The following is a 26618-nucleotide window of genomic DNA, read 5'->3' as shown; positions in this document are numbered from 1 at the left end:
TATTTTTCAAAGCTCTCCATGGGGCTAAGTCAACAGCTAGCACATGAGTTTCACATGTAGTTACGAGAATTACTAAAAGTTTGTGCACTGTTTCTTATATTTAAATATTTAACTGGTTCTTGACTCAGCCAACTGTTGGAAGACACAGTAGTAGCCTTGGCAGATAATTTTTAGATTCTGATTAAACCCAACTTTGTAGTCAGCAGGTGGAGAGTGTAAGATCGGGAGGGAGGAACTTCAAATGACTTTATGTTTTGCAAACTGCTAGCCCCCATGAAGCAGAAGGACACACTTTATAAAGCATAACCTTGGTCTCCAAAAAGGATGCACTAAAAACTGCAGGGATTTTAACATGGAAGCCTTGTTTATGCTGTCTTGGTCAAAATACATGAGCTGTAAAGAAGTGTCAGCTGAACTAGGGGACAAAGACACGGGAGACAGGATGTGAGGGCTTTGAGTGAGGACGCAAGAGGGTTTAAAATGATTCCATAGCAGGCAATAGCCAGAAAAACCACAGCAGCCAACTCTGGGTTTGGGAGAGATCCTAGTGCTGGAACAAACATCCAGAAGGCTTCCGAAAGGCACTCATTCATTCTCTTGGCAATCACTGATATTCTCCTGAATTAGGAAATGCTTTATATAAAAGCAGAAGGGAAATTTCCTGTGCCCTTTAATGAAATATTCTGCTGATAACCTTGCCTTATAATTTATAGTTTAAGCTCAGTCAATAAATATATATTATAAACATCAGGAATGATTTTAATCATAGTGTTAACCTCATTTTACTTCTGCTCATCAACAATTTAACGTACAGAGTAGTTCATATGTATGAGCACCAGAATTAGGAATATGAAGCCCCTCTTAATGAGGTCACCAACAGTTGGTTAAAGAAAAATATATATTTTTTAAAATTACCAAGGAGGACATAACATAAAGTGGCATAAAAAAAAAAAAAAACTTTAAAAGTGAATACTATACAATTTCACCTAATACTGGCTTAGAATCTGTGCTTTTGTTGATATGGTAGTCTAGTTCATTTTTAAAATCACAGTATCATAGGAAATATAGCCCTCTTTTTAGATACAAATATCACCACTAACTTGTGGTCAGAACTCTTACAATAGCAAGGGACATTATGTAATACAGTGCTTGCCATATTTTGCTTTTAAAAGAAATAATACATTTATGTTTGTGTTAAAATGGTAGTTTTTATTTTTTTAATTTTTTTGTCTTTTTAGGGCCGCACCCATGGCATATGGAGGTTCCCAGGCTAGGGGTCCAATCGGAGCTACAGCTGCCGGCCTGCACCACAGACACAGCAATGCCAGACCCGAGCCGTGTCTGCGACCTACACCACAGCTCACGGCAACACTGGATCCGTAACCCACTGAGCGAGGCCAGAGATCGAACCTGCCACCTCGTGGTTCCTAGTCGGATTCGTTTCCAATGTACCACGATGGGAACTCCCTAAAATGGTAATTTTTAAAAAAAGCTTAGACATAATGTAAAGGCCAGAGAGTTGATTATTTGTGTTCCCTTGCAAACGAAAATATCCTTTTTCCTACTCATAGTCCAATTAAATAAAAATTCAGATTCTGTTATCGCATTCCAAAAGAGGTACATAACACTAGAAATACTTTAGATAATTTACTGGAATTTCATTTCACAGTTACTGAGGTAGAAACTGGCCATGTGTTTTCCCATTAAAAGATACAAAAATTCATCTAAATTTACTGATTCAAAGACATGCATTTTTTTTTTTTCAGCACTTTCATTAAGTCATAATTTCCGAACCAAACACTGCATGGAACTTTGCTCCTTGATGTGTGTTTTTTATTTACAAAGTCTTATCACTAGTGAGAATGTTACAAAGTAACAGCTGTAAAACACATTGAGAAAGCAGTATGGACTGTGTCACAAAGTTAATACAATATACAGTATTAAGATAACTTTTCTGGTTTCTAAAGAAAAGTTACTTTAGAATTCAGTGTGAGTCTCAGAAACAATTCTGACCATTAAGTAAACATCAAAATTTTAATAAATAACATACATAAAAACAAACATTTAAAAAATTACCATATACCTAACAAAATAATTTCTTTGATGAAGATTTTGGATTTATCTTGGCAGTGTTCATTTATATAAAATTTTTGTACTGTATTTATTCTGATGAAAGTCCACCCTTTGGAATCACACAAGAGATGAAACCAACACAGCTACAATATCGTGCCTTCCTGAAATGCTTCTATCCACCTATAAGAGAATTTTGTTAGATTTGTAAAATGCAATCATCCAACATATGTTAAGACAATATGGACAACAGCTGTGCCTGTGGATTCAGTCACCCTAGCAGTATATGTGAGATCTTTCTATAGCAAACGAGAATTCGGTATGTATAAGAACTACCCTTTATTTCATAATTTGGACCAAAATTTGGCCTGCAAGGTGCAACTCTTATTTCTACATGACATGAGGAAGGGGCCATTGCATGTAAAAGCTCTATGAGGCCCTAGTGATGCCATTTAATTGACTTGGGAAGTGGATATATCTGCAAAGGTCTTTATTTCAACCCCATTTTCGTTTTTAGGAATACCAGCTCTGTCCCTATATCCTCATCCTTTTTTTTTGGTCTTTTTTTGCTATTTCTTGGGCCGCTCCCGCAGCATATGGAGGTTCCCAGGCTAGGGGTCTAATCGGAGCCATAGCCACCGGCCTACGCCAGAGCCACAGCAACGCGGGATCCGAGCCGCGTCTGCAACCTACACCACAGCTCACGGCAACGCTGGATCGTTAACCCACTGAGCAAGGCCAGGGACCGAACCCGCAACCTCATGGTTCCTAGTCGGATTCATTAACCACTGCGCCACGACGGGAACTCCTATATCCTCATCCTTAATTCTACAAACCAGAGATTCCTTGGGCATCCATAGTCCACACTTGTTCTAATATTTTCAATGAAAGGGAATCTAGCCTCCAGTAGTCTACTCCCAGGGGATCTAGAGTTTGCATGCAGGAGTTCCTGTTGTGGCTCAGCAGTTATGAATCTGACTAGCATCCATGAGGACGTGGGTGTGAGCTCTGGCCCCGCTCAGTGGGTTAAGGACTCTGAGTTGCTGTGAGCTGCGGTGTAGGTCACAGACGTGGCTCGGATCTGGCATTGCTCTGGCTGTGGTGTAGGCCAGCCACTGCAACTCTGATTCGACCCCTAGCCTGGAAACTAACATATGCCATGAGTTCAGCCCTAAAAATAAATAGGTAAATAAATAATGAAGTTTGCATGCAATATAAAAATGTCTCAAAGTTTCATAGAAGTCTTTCTAACATTCGTTTGTCTCAAATTTTTATCTGAAAACATATACAGCCACAATTATTCAGAAGACACTTCAAGGTAACTTCTTTGTATTTCCCTCATAGTCTAATTGCCTCACAACTTACCATAAACATTTGAAATCACTAAATTTAATTAGTAAAAGCAGCCTGTGATTAAATTTAAAGAATTAAAAATTAAATTTAATATGCAAGTGACATAGATGTTACACCATAATAAAAAGGTTTTGAAAAAGGCAAAAGTTTCCATTAAATGAATCCGACTAAGAACCATGAGGTTGCGAGTTCGATCCCTGGCCTTGCTCAGTGGGTTAAGGATCTGGCACTGCCGTGGGCTGTGGTGTAGGCTGCAGATGTGACTCAGATCCCGTGTTGCTGTGCCTGTGGTGTAGCTCTGATTCGACGCCTAGCCTGGGAACCCCCATATGCTATGGGTGCGGCCCTAAAAAAAAAAAAAAAAAAAAGTCAAAAGTTTCCATTAAAATTACCACACTTTAGGAGTTCTCATTGTGACACAATTGGATTGGCAGCTTCTCTGCAGTGCTCAGATGCAGGTTCAATCCCTGGCCCCACACAGTAGGTTAAAAGATCCAGGTTAGGTCACAGCTGCAGCTGAGATCCCTGGCCCTGGAACTCCATATGATGCAGCCAAAAAAGAAAACACACCCACACACACTTTCACATTCTGTAATGTGCAAAGAGAGCAACCCATGATCTTATTAACCTCAGAGAGCAACTTATAATTTAGGCTGCATTGGGTTTTTTGGCAGCAGCATGCAGCAGCTTGATGTGGGATCTCAGTGCCCAGACCAGGGATCAAAACCGGGCTGTGGCAGTGAAAGTGCTAAGTCCTAACCATTAGGCCACCAGGGAACTCCTCAATAATTTAGCCTGTATTAATGCTAAATTACACGTAAGCTGAATCCCTTCACCCAAGTGCATTCAACTCTGTCTTGAAGGGATTTCTGTATTAACTTAATGGTATAAGAAAAAGATGTTGGAGTTCCCGTTGAGGCGCAGTGGTTAACGAATCCGACTAGGAACCATGAGGTTGCGGGTTCGGTCCCTGCTCTTGCTCAGTGGGTTAACGATCCGGTGTTGCCGTGAGCTGTGGTGGAGGTTGCAGACGCGGCTCGGATCCCGAGTTGCTGTGGCTGTGGTGTAGGTTGGTAGCTACAGCTCCGATTAGACCCCTAGCCTGGGAATCTCCATATGCTGCGGGAGCGACCCAAAGAAATGGCAAAAAGACAAAAAAAAAAGAAAAAGATGTCTAGGAGTTCCCATCGTGGTGCAGTGGTTAACGAATCCAACTTGGAACCATGAGGTTGTGGGTTCGATCCCTGGCCTTGCTCAGTGGGTTAAGGATCCGGCGTTGCCGTGAGCTGTGGTGTAGATTGCAGACACAGCTTGGATCCCACGTTGCTGTGGCTCTGTCGTAGGCCCGTGGCTACAGCTCCAATTCGACCCCTAGCCTGGGAACCTCCATATGCCGTGGAAGCGGCCCCAGAAATGGCAAAAAGACCAAAAAAAAAAAAAAAGAAAGAAAGAAAAAAACAGAAAAGGATGTCTACTCAAACGCTTATCAGCTTAACAATGAATACAGATAAAAATAATGATAAATACAATATCTAAGAGAATATTAGGTCAATTACTATTTTACCCAAGTAATTTTAAAGAAAAAATAGTTGGGTCATAATTTTTAAATATTCTTCAGTACACAAAAGGAATGATTTAGAGTAACAGTTGTGCATGGCTGTATCCTAATATAGACTAAAAAAAAAAACAACAACAGCTCTGATTGAGTATTTGTAACACAGTACCTGATTAACGTTCAGGGGCATATATAACTCTGGTACATTAATTCTAACTGCCTTAAGAAATGACAAACCTTCCCTATTTAAAGCATTCTTTTTTATCTTTGTGTGCTTTTTAAGCCTATTGGGAAAACGTCAGCATCTCTTAGGGAAAACAAAAATGTGTATTTTGTGAGGTCAAAATAAAAGTCAAAGAAATTTGAAAAATGCAAGAAATAAAAATCACTGGGGAGTTCCCTGGTGGCCTAACGGTTAAGGAACTGGCATTGTCACTGCTGAGGTGTGGGTTTGATCCTTGGCCCAGGATCTTCCGCATGTCATGGGTAGAGCCAAAAAATAAAGAAAAAAGAAAAAAAAAAATCAAATGACATAGAAGTGAACAGAACTGCTTTGTTCAGAGAGGACTTTGGTTTCACAGAGATATGCGTCTCTCTGTTAAGCAACCACACGACATCTAAATAAATATTCTTGGAATTTTGAAGACACCATGTCAGCCTTTTCATCTAAAATATCCATTTCCTTCTACTCAGCCCCTGGAACAGCATGGGGGCCTCTTAATGCGTCTGACCTTTTCCCCAAAGCAGTCAGTCGGCAAGCAGCTGTTTCAACTCCCGCTGTTCCGAGGCACCATTGAATCCCTGGCTTGCCAGAGGCCTAGGAGGTTTCCAGAGAAGATTCTTAACCTCATTGGAGGAGAGGTCAAATACCTCGGCTTCCCTTTCGCTAGTTCAGCACAGCGGCATCATGCTGCTTCCTCAGCGGGCGGGTACACAAAATATTTTGGACAGGACTACCTATTTTTCTTTCCCCCTCTGCCTCCTGAAAATTTTCCACGTCCTCTTGCCTGTCTTTAACACAAGGCCAAAGAATGCGAATACTATGTTACAGCTTTCTAATTTGGATCTCCGCTTTAAATTCTTCACTGACCCTATGCATGGAAGGAGGTTCTTTTTTAAGATCAATCACTTAAAGGAACAACTTGAAATCTCACGTATGAAAGAAAAACAGACTTTCTCAATTACTTACTTGTGAGCGGAGTGCGCATCATCGGCTTTGAATACATAAAATAACATGTTTTTGTGCAGTAACTGAAAGACTCGAGACTCTGAATTCTCATCTTTGACTTGAGTGACCGTGAATCCGAGTAAAGGCTGACTCTCCAAAGCGGCCACATCCTAATTTACAAAGACACAAAGGGAGGGGGGTTTTCAATTGACAGAAAATTCAGATCTGCACATTCTTGATCTCTATAGCTCCAATTTAATTCCATATACATATATGTAAAATAATGGTAATTCTAGCAATTTACCCACTTTCCATTTATTCAAGAACATTTATTGGGTTGAGCCTCCCCACCGAGCCCTCGAACCAGACACTGTGCTGACAGTTTTCAGTGTGTTCATATCCACTGAACTTCACATTATTTCCTACAACCACAAGATGTAGGTAATTATATTACTTAAATTTTCTGGATGCAGAAAACTTAGCTCAGAAAGGTGATATACCCCAGTCCCATTAAACTTCTACCTTCTGTAAACGAGTCAGTCGTCATATGAGACCCCCAAAACTTACATTTTAACACTATGGACAATTCCTAACATTTTGGGGTAAGAGCTTTTTATTATTATTATTATTTTTTTTGTCTTTTGTCTTTTTGTTGTTGTTGTTGTTGTTGCTATTTCTTGGGCCGCTCCCTCGGCATATGGAGTATCCCAGGCTAGGGGTTGAATCGGAGCTGCAGCCACTGGCCTACGCCAGAGCCACAGCAACGCAGGATCCGAGCCGCGTCTGCGACCTACACCACAGCTCACGGCAACACCGGATCTTTAACCCACTGAGCAAGGGCAGGGACCGAACCCGCCACCTCATGGTTCCTAGTCGGATTCGTTAACCACTGCGCCACGACGGGAACTCCGGTAAGAGCTTTTTAGATACAAAACAAGGACACTGTTCATGTCAAAAATAACAGCAACATGTCCCCTTCTAAAAGCAAAGCAAAATGAAAAACCTAGACAAAACAAATAAAGCAAACATTGTAAATATTTTCAGGTGGCACAGTATAACAAGACCCCCAAATTATTCATGTTCAGATTTCAGCTCTTACCTCACTTGCAGCATATGTATACAGCACTTTATTTTTTATGACAAACCACAAGTGTTTCCAAGGTTTTTTATTGCCCTTTGATCTGTACAAGTAGCCACTCATAGAAGAATCTTCTGTGTTTGCTGATACCTAAGATAAGCAAACCCCATACACGGTTTAATGATTTATAGACAGAAATAAGATGTAAAGTAACAAAATTGCTTTTGATCACTGGTGCTGAAAGCAATAACCATAGTAATAATAATATAATGTTTCAGAATGAAATTGTTTATTTTCAAAGTCTGCTACTGTACAAATTGAATCCTGCCACTACCATAAGCATAAAACCCTTCCTTTTAGAAGCAATTCCAGAATTTTACCTGGTTTAACTGTGTGTGCATGTGTATGTTTCTTTGTGGGCTTACCTGTGTTCACCAGGAGATAAGCAATAATTCCAAAGGTAAAAAAATGCCTTTTTAAAGCTGTATTTCAGGTGTTCTCATCGTGGCTCAGTGGAAATGAATCTGACTAGCATCCATGAGGATGCAGGTTCGATTCCTGGCCTTTCTCAGTGGGTTAAGGATCTGGTGTTGCCCAGAGCTATGGTGTAGGTGGCAGACATGGCTCGGATCCCGTGTTGCTGTGGCTGTGGTATAGACCAACAGCTACAGCTCCGATTCAACCCCTAGCCTGGGAACCTCCATATGCCGCAGGTACGGCCCTAAAAAGACAAAGTAAATAAATAAATAAAGCTGTATTTGGGGGGCTGTATGTGTTGTGTATTGCTTTTCTTATTCGGGGGTCTTAGGGTAAATTACTTAAACTTTTAACTCTGTTCGTGAAATAACTTTCTGGACTTTTAAAAACTATATCAACATAAAAGTAAAGAGAAAATTCTATTTTTAATGGTGATTTCAAGGACCAGTTTCTGCTCCTCAAATTTTGGCCTGAAAGAAAAGAAGCTTATTTTGCTTCACAGAAGGCTGAAAATGGTTTAATCTCTAGGTACAATGAGTATAATCTGGCTGTTGAAAACTTTTCTTTTTAAATATGGGAAAAGATGAGCTATAAAAGACAAATTTAGGAACTGCCTCCCAAGGCTGCTGTACCACCTCCTCCCTTCCAGGGTGGCCAGGACCTATAATTGCTTTTAACCAGTGGGATATGGTGAAGGTGACAGGTTGTCACTCCCATAATTATTATGCTACATTACGTAAGACTCCATCCTGGAGTTCCCACTGTGGTGCAGTGGAAATGAACCTGACTCGTATCCCTGAGGCCAGGGTTTGATCCCTGGCCTTGCTCAGTGGGTCAGGGTCAGGGATCCTGCGTGGCTGTGGCATAGGCCAGCAGCTTTATCTCCCAATTGACCCCTGCGGCCCTGAAAAGAAAAAAAAAAAAAAAGAAAAAAAAAGGACTTCATCTTGCTAGCAGACTGGCTTTAGAAACTGTATGCCATGCTGGCTGAAGAAGTAAGCAGCCCTCTGGGGAGGCCCATGTGGCAAGGCGCCGAGGGCAGCCTCCAGGAGCAGGCAGCCCCTTCATGAGTCAGCCTCCTAGCTGGCACCTTGACTGCCATCCTGCAGAGATCCCATTTAAGTTCCTGAGATAATAAATGTGTGCTGTTTTAAGCCCCTACATTTGTGGTAATTTGTTACATAGCAGTAGAAAATGAACAGAAATGTGCTCTATGAACTTTTAAGGTAGTAATTGTATTAATCTTCAGTTACGTAGTAATTGTATTAATTTCTTACAAATTTCATGAAAAGGATGATATGTTGTGTAGTGGAAAATTTATATCTAATGGTACATTAGAAATATCTGTTACATGCAAGTAAACTTGTATACAGAAATAAATCCTTGTATGAGACTATCGACAATTAAGAAAAAAAAAAAACTAGAATATTTATCTTCAAAGGAGTTTCTCTTAAAATGTAGTGACACCGGGATACTACTATTACTCCAACCTTGTGAATACAGCAAATACCACTGAATTGTATACTTTAAAATGATTAATTTTATGTTATGTGAATCTGACTAGTATCCATGAGGTTGCGGGTTTGATCCTTGGCCTCGCTCAGTGGGTTAAGGATCCCAGAGTTGCTGTGAGCTGTGGTGTGGGTCGCAGATACGGCTCAGATCTATTGTTGCTGTGGCTGTGGGGTAGGCTGGCAGCTGTAGCTCTGATTAGACCCCCCGGCCTGGGAAGCTCCATATGCCTTGGGTGTGGCCCTAAAAAGCAAAAGACAAACAAAAAACCCCCAGCATTTGACTTTTATAGCACTGAACTGGATAAATTAAATGAGCCACAAATGAGCCAAAGCAATGGTTCTGAATCACCAAGAATGCTCATTAAAGTTTCTGATTCCACACAGTTTGGGTAAGCTTCAAGGATTCACACTTTTTTTTTCCTTTGGTTGCATCTGCAGCATGTATAAGAAATTGAATGGGGAGTTCCCTTCATAGCTCGGTGGAAATGAATCTGACTAGAATCCATGAGGATGTGGGTTCAATCCCTGGCCTCGCTCATTGGGTAAGGAGATCCGGCATTGCAGGGACCGGTGTAGGTCACAGATGCTCAGATCCCAGCTTGCTGTGGCTGTGGTATAGGCCAGCAGCTGTAGCTCTGATTCGACCCCTAGCCAGGGAACTTCCATATGCCAAGGGTGCAGCCCTGAAAAAAAACCAACCAAACAAAAAAATAACTGGAATTAGGTTGAGTCTAGTCTGTGGACCATAAAGAGTTTTTGTAGCCAATGCTGTGGAGTTTAGACTAAATGGGGGGGGGGCCCGCAGGGAGTTCCCGTCGTGGCGCAGTGGTTAAGGAATCCGACTAGGAACCATGAGGTTGCGGGTTCGGTCCCTGGCCTTGCTCAGTGGGTTAACGATCCGGCGTTGCCGTGAGCTGTGGTGTAGGTTGCAGACGCGGCTCAGATCCCGCGTTGCAGTGGCTCTGGCGTAGGCCGGTGGCTATGGCTCCAATTAGACCCCTAGCCTGGGAACCTCCACATGCCAGGGGAGCGGCCCAAGAAATGGCAAAAAAAGACAAAAACAAAAACAAAAAAGAGGGGGGCACATGTAAAAATTATATTTATAAACTGTGATATCAGCATGAAGAGGCAAAAAATTACAGAGAACTGAAGATTATTTCAGTTGTTTAAGAAAGTTTAAGCTTCTGGATGTAGATTTAGATTCAGGAACTGTGTGATGAAGAGATAGAGTTCCGAATATTCACTCTATTGGCTTAACCAGTTCCATGTGAAACACGGCAAATGGAACTTTAAGTCCTGTTCTTAACTATTGACTGAGATTATCTGTAAATCACTTCCCAGTATTTCAAAGGCCATGATGAAAGACACCCAACTTTACATAAGAAACAAGATTTTAGTCTAATATGTAGTTATTTGCTTATACTTTCCATGATAGAAAACCTCCACAGTAACCAAGCAAGAGAACAAAATTTAAAACTCTACTCTTGGAGTTCCTGCCGTGGAGCATCAGAAACGAATCTGACTAGGAACCATGAGGTTGCGGGTTCGATCCCTGGCCTTGCTCAGTGGGTTAAGGATCCGGCGTTGCCGTGAGCTGTGGTGTAGGTTGCAGACGCGGCTCGGATCCCACGTTGCTGTGGCTCTGGCGTAGGCCAGCAGCAACAGCTCCGATTAGACCCCTAGCCTGGGAACCTCCAAATGCTGCAGGTGTGGCCCTAAAAAGACAAAAAATAAAATAAGAAATAAAAAAATAAAACTCTACTCTCCTGGCCAAAAACTAGCACAGGTGGAAATAATTAATAAACTAATCAATATAGGAGTGACCAGAAAGGCAGTACTGTCTGATCTCTCTCTCTCTCTCTCTTTTTTTTTTGCCAGGCCAGTGGCACATGGGAATTCCTGGGCCAGGGACTGAATCTGAGCTGCAGCCGTTACTTACACTACAGCTGCAGCAATACCAGATCCTTAACTCACTGCATCATGGTGGGAACTCCCTGCCTGATCTCTTGACACTGGCTGACTGCTTGAACTTGGGTAATCGGGACGGGAAAATAGTGATGCGTCTGGTTTTCTACTAGTGGCAGGTCTAACTCTGTAGACTAGTATCACTTAAATTCTTTTTCTTTTAGGTTTAAAGGAAGAACAACCTACCGTTAGCTGTATATAACCAACTAAAGACTACTAAAAACAAGCCATGCAAATGAATAAATGCTAATAGAATGCCCCAAATATACTATAGACTGCTTCCCTCTGGCAAGGGGTCTCCTCAAAGCAATGTTATTTCTATGTGTTTATTTAGGCCACACATACAGCATGCAGAAGTTTCAGGGCCAGGAATCGAACCCATGCCGCAGCAGCGACCCAAGACACTACAGTGGCAATGCTGGATCTTTAACCTACTGCACCACGAGAGAACTCCCTCCTTAAAGTAATTTAAAAAATTCCTGTGTGTCCAAGTTATCTTTACTTTCTATCATTGCTGTAAGAGGTTCTCCAAACATTTTCATGGTCATTTTCCAAATGACTCAGGTCCTAAAGGAGATCCAGCCAGATAGTGAGGCCTTAGCCGTATCCATCGCCAGTACGAAAATGCATGTCTTAAAGCGGTAGCTTCCTTTATGAAAGAAGAACAGTGTATTATAAGGGAATGAATAATTCAGCCTCTATCAGGTTTCAGGTTTAAAGGAAACACTTACTTCTTTAAGAGCAGCTGGGATCTTCTTCTGTTTCCTCCCTGATGGAATACTATGCAGGACTGAGGATAAGGTGCTGGATGGAGATTTGTGATTTCCAGGAGATCCGATCTTTGGGGCGTGCTGGTGGTCTAAAACAAACCAGGTTCACTTGTGTAGCCAAGGGTAAGCATTCTGCAATTTAACTTAATCCAAACCAATACACACTGTTGCATAAAACAGCCATGAAATGACACTTCAGAAACTTATGACATTGAGGCCCCTGGGAAAGGAAGATAAATGACTGGAAGTTGAGTGCAAGGAAGACGTTCCAGGGTCTATGATTTTATGCTTATTCAATGGCAATCCCTATGAAAGGACTGCCCTTTTGTGCCTTTAGAATTCTGAAACATGTGGCTGTACTATCAACTTAAAAAATTCAATTAAAAACACTTCCCTCCTGACTTAAAAAAAAAAAAAGCTAACAAGATCATTTAGCATTTAGATACATGACCAAACAGTAATATTACAATGACCAAAATGTTAGAAAAGGGACTAAAAGAGACGATGAGGAAGTAATTCATTTTGACTGCAGAGGCTGAGGGCAGGCTGGGAGGACAAGGAGAGTTTGGAGGTGCTCATTAAGATACAAGTGGGAGTTTGCCAAACAAAAAAAGAGACGGAAGAACACGCCATGAAGAAGAGTCAGTATGAGCAAAAAGCACAGAGATGTGAAATTAGATTGTCTACTTGGAGATGAGGCTGGAAAAGGAGCTGGTGTTCAGGACTGTCTTTTAGGCAGTGAGAAACCAAAGGCCTTTGGGGCTGGGGAGTGACACGAGCAGACTGAATTTAGAAAAATACACCTGGCCGTAGGAAAGAGGAAGGGTTCGCAGCAGACAAACCTGTTAGGAAATTAGGACCATCGCCCAGATGAAAGAATGAAGCCTTTGCTAGGGCTGAGATGAAGAACTCCAGAGCAAGACAGATTTTCAGAGGGTCATTTGGCAAGATTTACTGAGGAACCAGGCGAGGGTGATGAGGGAGAAGGACTGAAAAACGAATCTTGAATGGTCGAGCCTATGTTATATACCCAGACAACACGGGGAGGAACATAAGGAGGGCAAAGTCTTAGATGGACGGGTCCTCTGGAAAACGTATACAGACGGTACACTCTTCCTCTATAAATAGATGGATTCTGAAATAGCACGTCCGCACTTAGATATTTTCATTTTCTGATGAAAAGCTATTTTTCATTGGTAGGAAGGATAATCTTTTACAAATTTAGATCCTGTAAGTTTTATGCATTTACCTATAAAGATCTCTTCCCAAAACAGTGACCTGAGCTGCATTCATCGCAACTGTAGGGATGGACACTTGCAAATAATGAACAGGCAGCTATGATTGATCATTTTGTATGTGGTGAAAAGCTGCACATTTAGATATAAAACAAAACCTCACTAAAGGGATTAGAACAAGGCTAACAAAGTGCCACCTAGTATGTTTTTATTTGTGTTTGTCTGTTTTTTTAGGGCCGCACCTGCAGCATATGCAAGTTCCCGGGCTAGGGGTCAAATCAGAGCTGCAGCTGCTGGTCTACGCCACAGCCACCGTAACGCCAGATCCAAGCCGCATCTGCAACCTACACCACAGCTCATGGCAATGCCGGATCCGTAACCCACTGAGCAAGGCTAGGGATCGAACCTCAGAGGTACTAGTGGGGTTTGATACTGATGAGCCACAACGGGAACTCCCACCTAGTCTGTTTCCATTGAGACTTACTTTACTGATAGATAAAAATGCTTTCTTTTTTCTTTTTACAGCCATACCTGCGGCATATGGAAGTTCCCGGGCTAGGGGTCCAATTGGAGCTATAGCTGCTGGCCTACGCTATAGCCATAGCAACACGAGATCCTTAACCCAATGAGTGGGGCCAGGGATTGAACCCACATCCTCACAGATACTGTCAGGTTCTTTACCTGCTGAACCACAATGGGAACTCCAAATGATCTGCAATGAGCACAGAGCTGTGAAACTAGAAACTTGAAAATTACTTGCAAATTAATGTTCCTTTGTAACCGTTCATAGCATCTCATCCAATGATTAAATTCTACAATTAGTATCCTTAGCAAAACCGTTTTCTGAGTAAAAATAAGTTTCAGTCCAACTTTTCCTGGAATTAGCACAAAATATGAGTCAAGAAGGCTTAACTAAGTTAAAAAAGCAAAATACTTAATGTTTTGAGATAAGTATCACCAAGCACATTGCTAATGTGCCTGAGAAGGTCGTTTGAAAGCATCTGGGGAATAAAGGAATGTTCAGTTCAATTTTTACTTTTTACCTAATTTCTGCAGTTCTTGGTAACAATGTTCACATACTCTTGCTGGTTGATTTTTCAGGTAATCTAAGCCATACTTATTTGACGAACAAGCTTGGCAGACGATCTGAAAACACATTGGAATTATTTCATTTAAAATAACCCTTGCATCCAAACCATCAATTACGTTACAATCGGTACTGCTGTCTACTTTTCGTAATATTTTCATGGTCATTGAGTCTCAATAATTGACTGAATGGCACTCAGGCACGTAGTGAACGCACACAAGACCACACTTGAAGATGGAGAGGCCACAGACGACTACTGAGGGCTGACTATAGAAAAGAACATACCAAAGGGGTCAATGCGGGCCAAAGGTTTAGCACAGCGCCTGGGGCGCAGCGAATCCCATGGAAGCTGTATTTACCGTCACTGCCACTGTGCTCATCACCGTGGGAACCGTGACCACCTCTGCTGCATCTCTTCCAAGTGTTTGGCCTGTGCTAAATGCTCTCTAAATAAGACCCGTTACATCCTTCCAGGAACTCTCTGATGTCACTGTCACCATGTTCATTTTACTCATAAGGTCATGAAGACTTAGAAACATCACTACCGATAACTTCAACCTGAAAAGTTGCCTCCTACTAAATAACTTAGTACCTAGATAAATGCAGTGTCCTTCTTTCTTTTATTTTTTGGCTGCACCCATGGCAGACGGAAGTTTCTGAGCCAGGGACTGAATCGGAGCTGCAGCTGCGCCCTATGCCACAGCTGTAGCAACTCTGGATCCTTCTCCTGCTGCACCACAATGGGAACTACAGTGTCAATCATTGTCTGTAAATGTGGGCATCTATTTAACTGTAAATTTGATAGGTTTTTTTTTTTAACATGAAAACTGTCTATTATTGACATTCTAAAGTAATCTTGGGATAGGAAAGGGGAAGTTCCGTAACAAGAGTGCCTCATGCCTAAATATTCAGAGGAGACACCAGCCATGATTCAGCATCTCCCCTTCCCAACACCGCCCCCCCGCCAATGGTTTCCAAGGGGAACCATGCGTCCTCACTATGTCCAGCACGGAGCTACCGCAAATCACAAGGGAGATGAGGGTGATCCGTGCCCACCTTTCCGCAGGCCCGGCAGTGATGTCGTCTCCAGGTCAGGGTAAATTCGCTTGTGCAGATCATACACATGGTGGCTCTGGTATCTGGAATCCAGATGGGAGCCTTGGATCCCAGAGGACTCACCTCGTCTTTATTTTCTGAGTCTGCCTGTGAAAGAAGGACGTCTGATTATCTCTATGTGTGTGTCTACTACCACATCAAGCCTTTTCGTGTGGCACCGGCAGCTCACCATGCTCATGCTACCATTAAGAAGGTGGATGAAATACGAACGATCGTATTTCTCATGTTCTCAGGATATTAAACTTAGCTGCCTCCCAATAATCCTCTCGTGTGGGATTAACTTTAAAAGATGCCTGTGGTAGTGCAATGAGTTTCTTCCTCAGGCCACATTGCGTTTTTAAAATTTTCTACAATGAGGATCTATAACTAGAAAAAATATCCATGTACCATACGCTATCACAGACTAGTTAGACATTAACAGTATCAATATCTAGCTCTGAAGTTATAGGCACATCTCCAGTTCTTCGGTGAAGCACATGTTGCTTTTCTAACCCCCTGGGAAACGTTTCTTTAAGGTTAAAAACTGTTTTAAATGCACGGAAAAAAACATAAGAACGGAAAGACAATACCTCATCAAGACTCCTACTAGGACAGAATGTGATTCTTTTCTTGGCATACTCTTCTATTGACCTGGAAATCGCTTCTAACCATTCATCCCTTTCTGGGGCAGAACTGTAGGGGGCAAAAGAAGGGTCTATCAACCAGATGTCGGCTTTTATTCTTTGCCTTTTTCCTCTTCTTCTTTGGCCATAGCAACAGACTCTACCACCCTCCAACAATGCCAGTCACAGGCAACAACTCAGGTTTATGTGCGCAAACAATCAGAGCAGGCATTTCAGAACACATGGCATTTTAGCAAACACAATGCTTTTTTTTCTTTCCAAGAGTACTGCTTTCTGCTGAATGGCTTTTGAAGTCCCCTAAATTTGGAAGTATTTTTTGTTTGGCTTAAGGACTATTCATGCAATTAATAATTATGACTATTTATACAACCAAGGAGTTTCCTGAGATATAATCCCAGATGTTAAAAATATTCTGGAGTTCCCGCTGGGGCACAATGGGATCAGTGACACCTTGGGAGCACAGGGATGCAGGTTTGATCCCCGGCCAGCACAGTGGGTTAAGGATCTGGCGTTGCCACAGCAGCGGCTCAGGCTGCAACTGCAGCTCAGATCTGATCTCTGTCCTGGCCCTGGAACCCCTTATGTCTTGGGGCAGCCAAAAAAGGAAAAAAAAAAAAAAATCCAAGGAATCAAGTGTCAAAATCAAGTTTATAGCAGTGAATATTAAACATGTTTAGTTTAATACTTTACTAAATATTCTAGAAAGAGTGCCGGAGTAAAGGAAACACATTTTTAGTGTCATAAACAGATGTTTAAGGAGTGGTTAACAGGGGAAATAAACTCTAGTGGCTACTGGGGCTCTTCCACCGAATCAGCCCATCACATTTGCTGTTCTCACTCTCAGTCATCAGGAGCCATGTGGTTCAAACGTATGGAAAGGGGCCAAATAGGGGGAGAGCCTGCTCAGAAAAGGAATAACTATTCTATGGTTTTGTAACCATAACTTCCTCTTTAAAAAATTCTATGGTAACTCAGAATCATCATTAGTATCAGCAGATTTTGTTTTGCAGACTCAAGAGTGAGAGGCACATTTTAGGTTGTGTGTATGTGTGTGTGTCTGTTTGTAGAGAGACAGAGACAGAGAATTTAATAATAAACTTAAAACGCCATCATAATACAATCCATCATAATAACGGGTCCTGCCCTGCAGGCACTCCTCTCACTGTGATTAAATAAGAAAATGTGCTTTTTTTTCCCAGAGAAGCGTATTAAAGTATGTAGGAGTGACATGATCTGATAGCTGCAATCTGCTTTAAAATACTTTAGAAAAGAGGAAAATCTGTGTCAGAATCTTGGTAGTTTTTGAATCTGGGTAACTGAAGATGCAGTTTCATTGTATTATTCATTCTGATTTTAAATATGTTTGAACTTTTAAACAATAACTTTAAAGCAGGAGTTCTCTTGCAGCACAGCAGGTTAAGGATCCGGCACTGTCACCGCAGCAACTGGGGTTGCTGTTGTGGCGCAGGTTCAATCTCTGGCCTGGGAACTTTCACATGCTGTGAGCATGCCACCCTCCAAGACTTTAAAATGAAAATTTCCGTCATAAACGATGATGTGAATAGGCATATTTTGATGAATCCTGAGCAGGTCGAGGAGGCGCTTAAAAAACCACTTCCCTTCCCTTCCCCACAATCATTCTCAGAAATGTACCTTCCTACTAAATGGCTTAAGTGCCTCTTAGAATATGCACTCATATGGGTATTAAAAGGAAGATATCCGGTTTGCAAAAAGAATTATTTTTATTTTTTCTATTATAGTTGATTTACAATGTTCTGTCAATTTCTGCCGTACAGAAGGTGACCCAGCTGTGTGTGTGTGTATGTATATATATATATATGACTCACACACACATTCTTTTTCTCACATTGTATAGACTATTTCTCTGTGCTATACAGTAAGACCTCATTGCTTTTCCACTCCACATGCAATAGTTTGCATCTACCAACCCCAAACTCCCAGTCCACCCCACTCCCTCCCACTCCCCCTTGGCAACCACAAGCCTGTTCTCCATGGCCATGAGTTTGTTTCTGTTCTGTAGGTAATTTCATTTGTGTCATATATTAGATTCCAGACATAAGTGACATCACATGGTATACAAATGGAATTTTAAAACTAGTGTATTTCTTGAAGTTTCGTTAGATACTAAAAGCAAAGTAAAACAGAAAGAGCCCCTTTCTCTCTAAACCAAACAAAATCCGCCTCAGTTATGTCTACTCTTCTATCGTCGCCGCCCCAACGAGCTGCCCATTACTTAATGTTGAGCGCAAATCAGCCAACTGTGCTAAATGCTTCCTTTGCAAATGTCATCACATCTCATCCTCAGAGCTACCCTATGGAATATACTGGACCTTACACCCCCTGCCCCAATCCATACATCACACACCATTACCTTTTGCAGATAAGCAATCTGAGGATTCAAACGGTAAGATGATTTTCTTTTTTCTGTTTTTTTTCAGATTTTTTTTAAAAGTATAGTTGATTTCCAGTGTTGTGCCAATTTCTGCAATACTACAGAGGGACCCGGCCATACCACAGACACATTCTCTTCCTTGTATCCTCCCCCATCGTGTGCTCTCCCAAGAGACGGGACCCAGTGCCCTGTGCGCCACCGTGGGACCTCCCTGCGCGTTCATTCTAAACCCAACAGTTTGCATCCACCAAGCCTGAACTCCCAGTCCAGGCACTTTGGCTAACAGGCTGTGGGACTGGGGAGGACTGGGTGGGAGACCCAAGCGTGGCTAAGGATTAAACTCTTCGCCACCACGTCACCCCTGGCCTCTGTCCCTGTTTTCTGAAGAACCACACGATGAGAAATAGGTTCAGGTTCCGAGGAAACATTCATCAAATATCACTATCCCCCCTCCACCCCTGCCCTCTCTCCCGCCCCAATTTTTCACCGGAAAAGGAGACAGAAAGCAGAGAGGCAGAGAGCTAATTTGAGGATTGCCATCTGATGTTTCTGGAGCCCTGGGAGTGCGTGGAATGTGACTCGACTGAGCGAATCACGTCGCATATGCTGCTCTCTCATTTAATTAGCGCTGGCTCTCTCTTGGGTGGGGTTTCTGCCAAAACAATGTGTCCCGGCTCTTGATAACACATTTCTCACAGACCACACACATTTGCCTGCAGCATCGAGTGCAGACACTCTAGCCCTGGTTTTGCGACTTGGTTAGCGGAAGAATGGGCATCTTCCTCACATCAAAACCCACTTAAACCAGAACTTCTAAGGGGAAAAGCTCTACAATCGAAGGGATTTTGGGTGTGTTAGACTTTGCCACACTGTTTACTTCTCGGGTGACCTGTGGGATGCTGCTCTGGGCTCCAAAGGCCATGTCACTCCAGTTCACTTGGGTAACAGGCCTCGGGGAGCTCCCCTCGGGGCTCAGTGGTTAATGAACCCGACTAGTATCCACGAGGACGCGGGTTCAATCCCTGGCCTTGCTCAGTGGGATGGGGATCCAGTGTTGCTGTGAGCTGTGGTGTAGGCCTCAGATGCAGCTTGGATCCCGTGTTGCTGTGGCTGTGGCGTAGGCCAGCAGCTGCAGCTCCGATTCAACCCCTAGCCTGGGAACCTCCACATGCTGTGAGTGTGGCCCTAAAAAGATAAAAAACAGAACAAAACAAAACAAACCCCCAAAACAAAAACAAAAACCATGCCCTGGGAGCTTACTATGGGCTGGTACTATGCCATGAACTGGCCACACAAAGCACACCTCACCTGCAAGGGCTCTTATCTAATTGAGGTGAGACAAAAAAATAAGTACTTACTCTATTAAGATAGATAACAGGAGCAAATCCCCTTACTTAGGTGGCAGGGAAGGCTTTGCAGAAGGGATGACTACAGCGTGAACGGGGGAATGTTAGGAGAGTCAGTGTCTCTGGGCACCCTCGCTCAGGCTCCTGGCTGTGGTCGTCATCCCTGAGCTGATGAGCTGATAACACGCCTCTAATCCAGTCCTCCTTCTGACAGCCGGATCTGACATCAACTGCCTTCTTGCTGAGCCCATTCTGATGACTCACAGGCTTCTCCTAGTCAATACGCACCTCTGAATCCAAGTATCTGATTTCTGCCCCAAAGCTGCACCTCTCCTAGTCAGCGCTCCCCACCACAGCGAATGGTACCATGACCCAATACACTGGGCAAGCCGGAGGCACAGCTCGGCGTCCCCCAGCCCCGCCCCGATTTCCTGTGTCCCATCACCCATCCCTTCAGTTCCCCTCCCAAACAACTCTCCACACAGCAACCAGATTATACATCTATCTATCTATCTATCTATCTATCTATCTATCTATCTATCTATATCTATACCTATATCTATATATTTTTTTAAGGGCTGCACCTGCAGCATCTGGAGGTTCCCAGGCTAGGGGTCGCATCAGGTCTACAGCTGCTGGCCTACACCACAGCTACAACAACACGGGATCTGAGCCACGTCTGTGACCTACATCACAGCTCACAGCAGTGCCAGATCCTTAACCCACTGAGCCAGGCCAGGGATCAAACCTGCAACCTTATGGTTACTAGTCAGATTCATTAACCACTGAGCCATGATAGGAACTCCTACAATTTTTATTACATCCATGGTTAGGTCTGAGAGCTGCCCAGACTTGTCATCCAGATCCAGCAGTGGAACAAACTATGGCTGTGGGTGTCTCTCCCTTCACCAGTCAAATCTGGCTACACATCCACGTCTGCCACTCGGCCAATAACTGAATAACATATGAGCCTGAGTCACACAGCTTCAGGTCTCCTGAGCGCTTGACTGACATGATGGCAATATATTTTGATATCCACATCAGTCACTGTAAGTTCCAATTTGAGGCAATGTGGTGTCAGAAATAACATCAGATTTAAAAGCAAAACATTTCTATTCGTACCCTGACTTTGCCAGCTGTGATCCTTCACAAAGCAACTCAGTATTTCCATAACTTAGTCTTCCTCATTTTTGTATCTACCTCACAGATTTTATGTTACATGAAAGCTTCCTAGTAATCTACAAAACACTAGATTTTTTTTTTTTTTAAATTACGTATCATCACAAAAGGATCTGAAATATTCACTTAAGAAAATGAGTTCCGGGAGTTCCCGTCGTGGCACAGTGGTTAACGAATCCGACTAGGAACCACGAGGTTGCAGGTTCGGTCCCTGCCCTTGCTCAGTGGGTTAACGATCCGGCGTTGCCATGAGCTGTGGTGTAGGTTGCAGACACGGCTCGGATCCTGCATTGCTGTGGCTCTGGCGTAGGCCGGTGGCTACAGCTCCAATTCGACCCCTAGCCTGGGAACCTCCATGTGCCACGGGAACGGCCCAAGAAATAGCAACAACAACAACAACAACAAAAAAAAGACAAAAAAAAAGAAAAGAAAATGAGTTCCCATCGTGGCTCAGCAGTAATGAACCCAACTAGTGTCCATGAGGACTCGGGTTTGATCCCTGGCCTCGCTCAGTGGGTTAAGGATCCGGCATTGCTGTGAGCTGTGATGTAGGTCACAGATGCGGCTCGGGTCCCATGTTGCTGCGGCTGTGGTGTAGGCTGGCAGCTGTAGCTCCAATTCAACTCCTAGCCTGGCAACTTCCATATGCTGCAGGTGTGGGCCTAAAAAGACAAAAAAAAAAAAAAAAGATGAGCAAAGCCCTTTTCAGCATTATTATTCCACTCAGAGGAACATTTAAATCTCTGTACTTCCATTGGCTCTTCGACATTCTACCTATACAGTAAATCAAGAGTAAACTTCATGGTATTAGGAAAGAAGGGGGAAAAAAATAAGTCTAGGAGTTCCCTGGTGGCCTGGTGGGTTAAGGATCCAACACTGTCACTGCTGTGGCTTGGGTTCGATGCCTGGCCCAGGAACTTCCACATGCTGCAGGCGTGGCCAAAATAAACAGACAAAAACCAAGCAGAGTGGTTAACCTAAATGTGGAAAACACTGGAGATGTCTGACCCCATAATACTGGCAAATGTGCATCCATACATGTTTTTAAAGTTTACCTGGCTGACAGGATGAAGGAACGTTCTACGCTTTCAATCTTTAATTCATTCTGATATGCTTCTTGGGTGGGTTTTCTGACCTGCAAGAAAGCAGAACTATTGGAGCAGACTCATCCTACTGAAAATCGAGGAGTTCCTGCTGTGGCTCCACAGTAACGAACCTGACTAGTAGTCATGAGGACTCGGGTTCGATCCCTGGCCCTGCACGGTGGGTTGAGGATCTGGCGTTGCCACGAGCTGCGGTGCACGTTGCAGACGTGGCTCAGATCTGGTGTTGCTGTGCCTGTGGGGTAGGCCAGCAGCTGCAGCTCCGATTTGTCCCCTAGCCTGGGAACCTCCATCTGCCATGGGTACAGCCCTAAGAAGCAAAAAATGAAAGAAGAAAGAAAGAAGGAAGGAAGGAAGGAAGGAAGGAAGGAAGGAAGGAAAGAAGGGAAGGAAGGAAGAAGGAAGAAAGAAAGAAAGAAAGAAAGAAAAAGAAAGAAAGAAAGAAAGAAAGAAAGAAAGAAAAGAAAGAAAAGAAAAGAAAGAAAGAAAGAAAAAGAAAGAAAAGAAAAGGAAAAAAAGAAAGTCGCATCTCTGCAGCATAGCTAAGGTTGCCCCACACCCTGGCTGCTGACACCCATCCCCGACCTACCATCACTCTCCCCATCACCCATTAGCTTCCTAACTAGGTGCTGAACTCCTAGGGGTGGGGGTGGGGAAGGGAGTAAAGGGGAGACATAAACAATCGGGCTTCAATTCATGTCTGAATTTTCCACCAAACCAATAACATGTTTTGTTTATAGTAGTTCTCAGTAGATGTGTGATGACTGCATTAACGTATGAGGGAACAAATGACGACAAAAATGAATAAACCGACTGAGGAACAGTAACACACAGAGAGAGAAGAGGTAAGGGTGTGAGAAAAATGATGACCCTCAGGGTTTGCTCTAAATATATTTGGGTAAAAAAAAAAAAAAAAAATCTCTGTTAACAGAAGCACAGACCTTCATTCCAGCCAATGAGAGCATGTTGTTCAGTTTATACATGCCAGACTGCACCGGTGTGGTATACAACAGGGCATCGTTAAACTGTAAGAAGAAACATTTCAAGGACATGATAAAGAAATTTCAGCTACAAAGATAAGACACAAGAATAAAGAAACAATATTACCTCTTCATTTAAAACTCTCTGAATAAAATACCTGTATTCTGCTTATAAAACCAGAACCACCTGGAACGTTTTTTTTGTTTGTTTGTTTTTTTGTTTTGTCTTTTTAGGGCCACACCCAGGGCCCAGGAAGGTTCCCAGTCTAGGGGGCAAATCGGAGCTGTAGCTGCCAGCCTCCACCACAGCCACAGCACCGCCAGATCTGAGCTGCGTCTGCAACCTACACCACAGCTCCCGGCCACACCGGATCCTTAATCCACTGAGCAAGGCCAGGGATTGAACCTACATCCTCATGGATGCCAATCAGATTTGTTTCCGCTGAGCCATGATGGGAACCCCCCACCTGGAATGTTTCATTGGGACATTACTAAAAAAGACGGTTTCCAGAAAATGTGTTTTTTTTCCAAGTTCTGTAACAGATGGAGTGTTTTCTGAAATTTAAATCCCGCTAAGGTTTTACAATCTGCCAAAACAAAGAGCTGATTGAATCAGTTTTCCCAAATCAGAGTTGAAATAAACTCAAGTCAAAAAGGAAGTAAACTTCACAGTTCCCTTTGTGGTGCAGCAGATTAAGAATTTGACTGCAGCGGCTAGGGTCTCTGCAGAGGTATGGGTTCGATCTCCAGCCTGGTACAGTGGGTTAAAGGATCTGACGTTGCTGCAGCTGCGGCTCAAGTTCAATCCCTGGCCCCAGAACGTCCATATGTCATGGGTGCAGTCATCAAAAAAGCTATGCATCATACAACTTTGCTTCCTATACTTGACAAGCAATAAGCAATACAGCCAAAGGTCAAACTAAAACTGCTATTTGAATGTGCTAAGCTTATCTGTCCTGAGCAAGTGTCTCCTTTATTAGGCAATGATCCCTGCCTTGGACTCAGCAGAAACACAGGTGGCCACTTACCAGGAAAAACATTCGGGGCTGCATGACTTTCCGAGACAGCTTCATCAGGGTTCCTTCTTTGAGAAAAACCTGATTCATGCAAACAAAGACCCATTTCAAACAACCATCATGACACAACCATAATGTACATATACATGTAAGTTCCTTTTCAATCCTCTTATCCCAGGATTTTTTTGTGGGCAGAGGCTGGGTGGACATGTTTCCTTGTGACTTTTTACAGTCATAGCTTCTTTTCGAAACCCTATAAGTCCTTTAGGAACTGGACAAGCCAGTAGAGTTTCCCAAATCCAGTACTGAGCCTAGGGGTACCATGTGGTCTGAAAGGTAACGGACACGATCCTGAGGCATGGCCAACTTCCTGGCAAGTGCATTTTGTAAGGCTCCTGAATTCCTTCCCTGGGCCACGTTTATGCTCTATGAAGCGCATTAAAATACCAATTTTCTTCCTTCCCTCATAATCCTCTCTTACATTAAGGCTTTTAAATGAAACTGTCTTTAAAGCTGTGTGAGGTCAGCTAGGATTACACAATAAAATTACCCAATTTAATCAGATGCTCTGTGGGGTCCCTTGCCATTCTCCTAATTGAACTGGACTTCTTGTCATGGTGACTTAAATTATGAATGTTTTTGAAAGGATAGAATGAACTTAGTTGATCCAGATTGGGTCACTGAGGAGCAACAGTAACACATGGCGTATTTTCATAACGCAAATGAAAGCAGCTACAAACGGTGCCTGCAACACTTACCCGCCCAGGCTGAACTATTTCGTGGTGTCCATTTAAGCTGTACTGAATTTGCATCAGTTTCTGAAAGTTGTCCTACGGAAAGGGATACAGAGCAAATGAAGGCAGGGGCTCCCAGGTTCAAGAGTATGGCAGCCACTGAAATGAAGATACTCACTCCTTGTTTCATGGTGTCGTTGGCATGGTTGGCCACCTCGATAACCACAGCAAGGGCATCTAAAATACATGGGGATAAAATATATGGGGGCAGAAGAGGCATCTGGTCATTATTACCAATGAATTGCAACACTGAGCAACTCCAGACAAGGAGCTGGCCAGTTCATCGCCACCAGCCACAGGAGGAGCTCAGTTAACAGTCAGCAGGCAGAAATACAGACGAGGACCTTTGACGAGAGCAAAACCAAGGAGAAAACAGGCAAAAATAGTACTTAGGAAAAAAATTAGCCAAAGAAAGACTCTAAAGAAACATACGCATGTATATCAACAGTATGAATACAGGGTTGTTTGGTACTGAGATTTGATTACTCTGTTGAAACTCAGAAGGATAAGGATAGGACTGCACCTGGACGCTGAGGGCTGTTCCAAGATCAACTGCCTTGGGAGAGAGCGCTCCTGGGGTAGGAAACCAGAATTGTGAGAATCAGCTGTTTAAGAGGGGCAGGGCTTAGCTGCCTTCTCTTAGGCGGAGCCCGAGAGGGAAGAAATGCCACATGGAAGCACACAAGACCTAACGACACATATTATTCTGTGAGGTGGGTTGCTGAGCGTCATCTGTTTTACTCTTTTTATGAACTCCCTGCCTTTATCAAATGTTGCTGAATGCTTCGGTCCTGTCGTCTCCATAACAGGGCATAAAGGGAGAAGCCTGTGCTCGGTCTCCTTCGGGGCTACAGCTGCTCCCAGTCCAAGACTGCAGTGTCCCCTGCTGGGTTGCCACAAAGACAAGGAGGGTCCACTGGTCTTTAGTGGGCAGGAGCCGGGGGGTTACACGGCCTGCAATACTAATTAGGAATCCACACGGAGAAGGTTATTCCGTTTGACAGGGGCACTGCCACAGGGAAAACGGGCAGAGCGTTAAAGAGGGAAGGGTGCTCTCTCAACGCTGCTGTGGCAGTGACAGTAATCCCCAATAAAAGGACTGTTTGTTTTGTTTTGTTTGCTGTGCCCGTAGCATGTAAAAGTTCCCAGGCCAAGGATCGAACCTGAGCCACAGCAGCAACCTGAGCTGCTGCAGTGACAATGCTGGATCCTTAACCCACTGTGCCACAAGAGAACTCCACAAGGACTGTTTTCTTTTTTCTTTTTCTTTTTTGTCTTTTTACCTTTTTCTAGGGCCGCTCCCTCAGCATATGGAGGTTTCCAGGCTAGGGGTCTAATCGGAGCGGTACCCGCTGGCCTACACCACAGTCACAGTAATGCGGGATCCGAGCTGTGTCTGCGACCTACACCACAGCTCACGGCAACGCCGGATCCTTAACCCACTGAGCGAGGCCAGGGATCGAACCCACAACCTCATGGTTCCTAGTCGGATTCGTTAACCACTGCGCCACAAGGGGAACTCCTCTATATTCTTCAAATGTATTACTATCAGCATTATCAATGGAAGGCACTGTTTCCTTATAGAGACCCCAAACACACATACCAAAATGTCCTGTATCTGGGAGTTCCTGCTATGGCACAATGGGACCAGTGGTGTCTCTGGAGCACTGAGACTTGGGTTTGATCCCCAGCCCCCCACGAAGAGGATTAAACGATCTGGTGTTGCCGCAGCTGCAGCACGGGACTCAGCTGCAGCTTGGCTCCCATCCCTGGCCT

General features: G+C 43.4%; 1 protein-coding gene across 1 annotated transcript in view; it reads right to left on the bottom strand.

Moving 5' to 3' along the window:
* Nucleotides 1-884: 884 nt before the first annotated feature.
* The window catches only part of FGD6 (FYVE, RhoGEF and PH domain containing 6), a 120521-nt gene continuing 94787 nt past the window's right edge, over nucleotides 885-26618 (bottom strand). Inside the window, exons 10-21 of the mRNA XM_047788262.1 lie at nucleotides 24961-25019; nucleotides 24807-24878; nucleotides 24061-24129; nucleotides 22994-23077; nucleotides 22005-22084; nucleotides 15958-16060; nucleotides 15329-15475; nucleotides 14229-14331; nucleotides 11912-12039; nucleotides 7246-7374; nucleotides 6168-6316; nucleotides 885-2253 (exon numbers count right to left, since the gene is read on the bottom strand). Of these exons, the coding sequence (XP_047644218.1) occupies nucleotides 2217-2253; nucleotides 6168-6316; nucleotides 7246-7374; nucleotides 11912-12039; nucleotides 14229-14331; nucleotides 15329-15475; nucleotides 15958-16060; nucleotides 22005-22084; nucleotides 22994-23077; nucleotides 24061-24129; nucleotides 24807-24878; nucleotides 24961-25019 (1160 nt within the window). The 3' untranslated portion in view covers nucleotides 885-2216. The remainder of the gene's footprint in view (nucleotides 2254-6167; nucleotides 6317-7245; nucleotides 7375-11911; nucleotides 12040-14228; nucleotides 14332-15328; nucleotides 15476-15957; nucleotides 16061-22004; nucleotides 22085-22993; nucleotides 23078-24060; nucleotides 24130-24806; nucleotides 24879-24960; nucleotides 25020-26618) is intronic.

Source organism: Phacochoerus africanus, chromosome 7 (genome assembly GCF_016906955.1).
Source record: "Phacochoerus africanus isolate WHEZ1 chromosome 7, ROS_Pafr_v1, whole genome shotgun sequence".
Lineage (NCBI taxonomy): Eukaryota > Metazoa > Chordata > Mammalia > Artiodactyla > Suidae > Phacochoerus > Phacochoerus africanus.
This window is presented reverse-complemented; position numbering and strand designations above follow the sequence as displayed.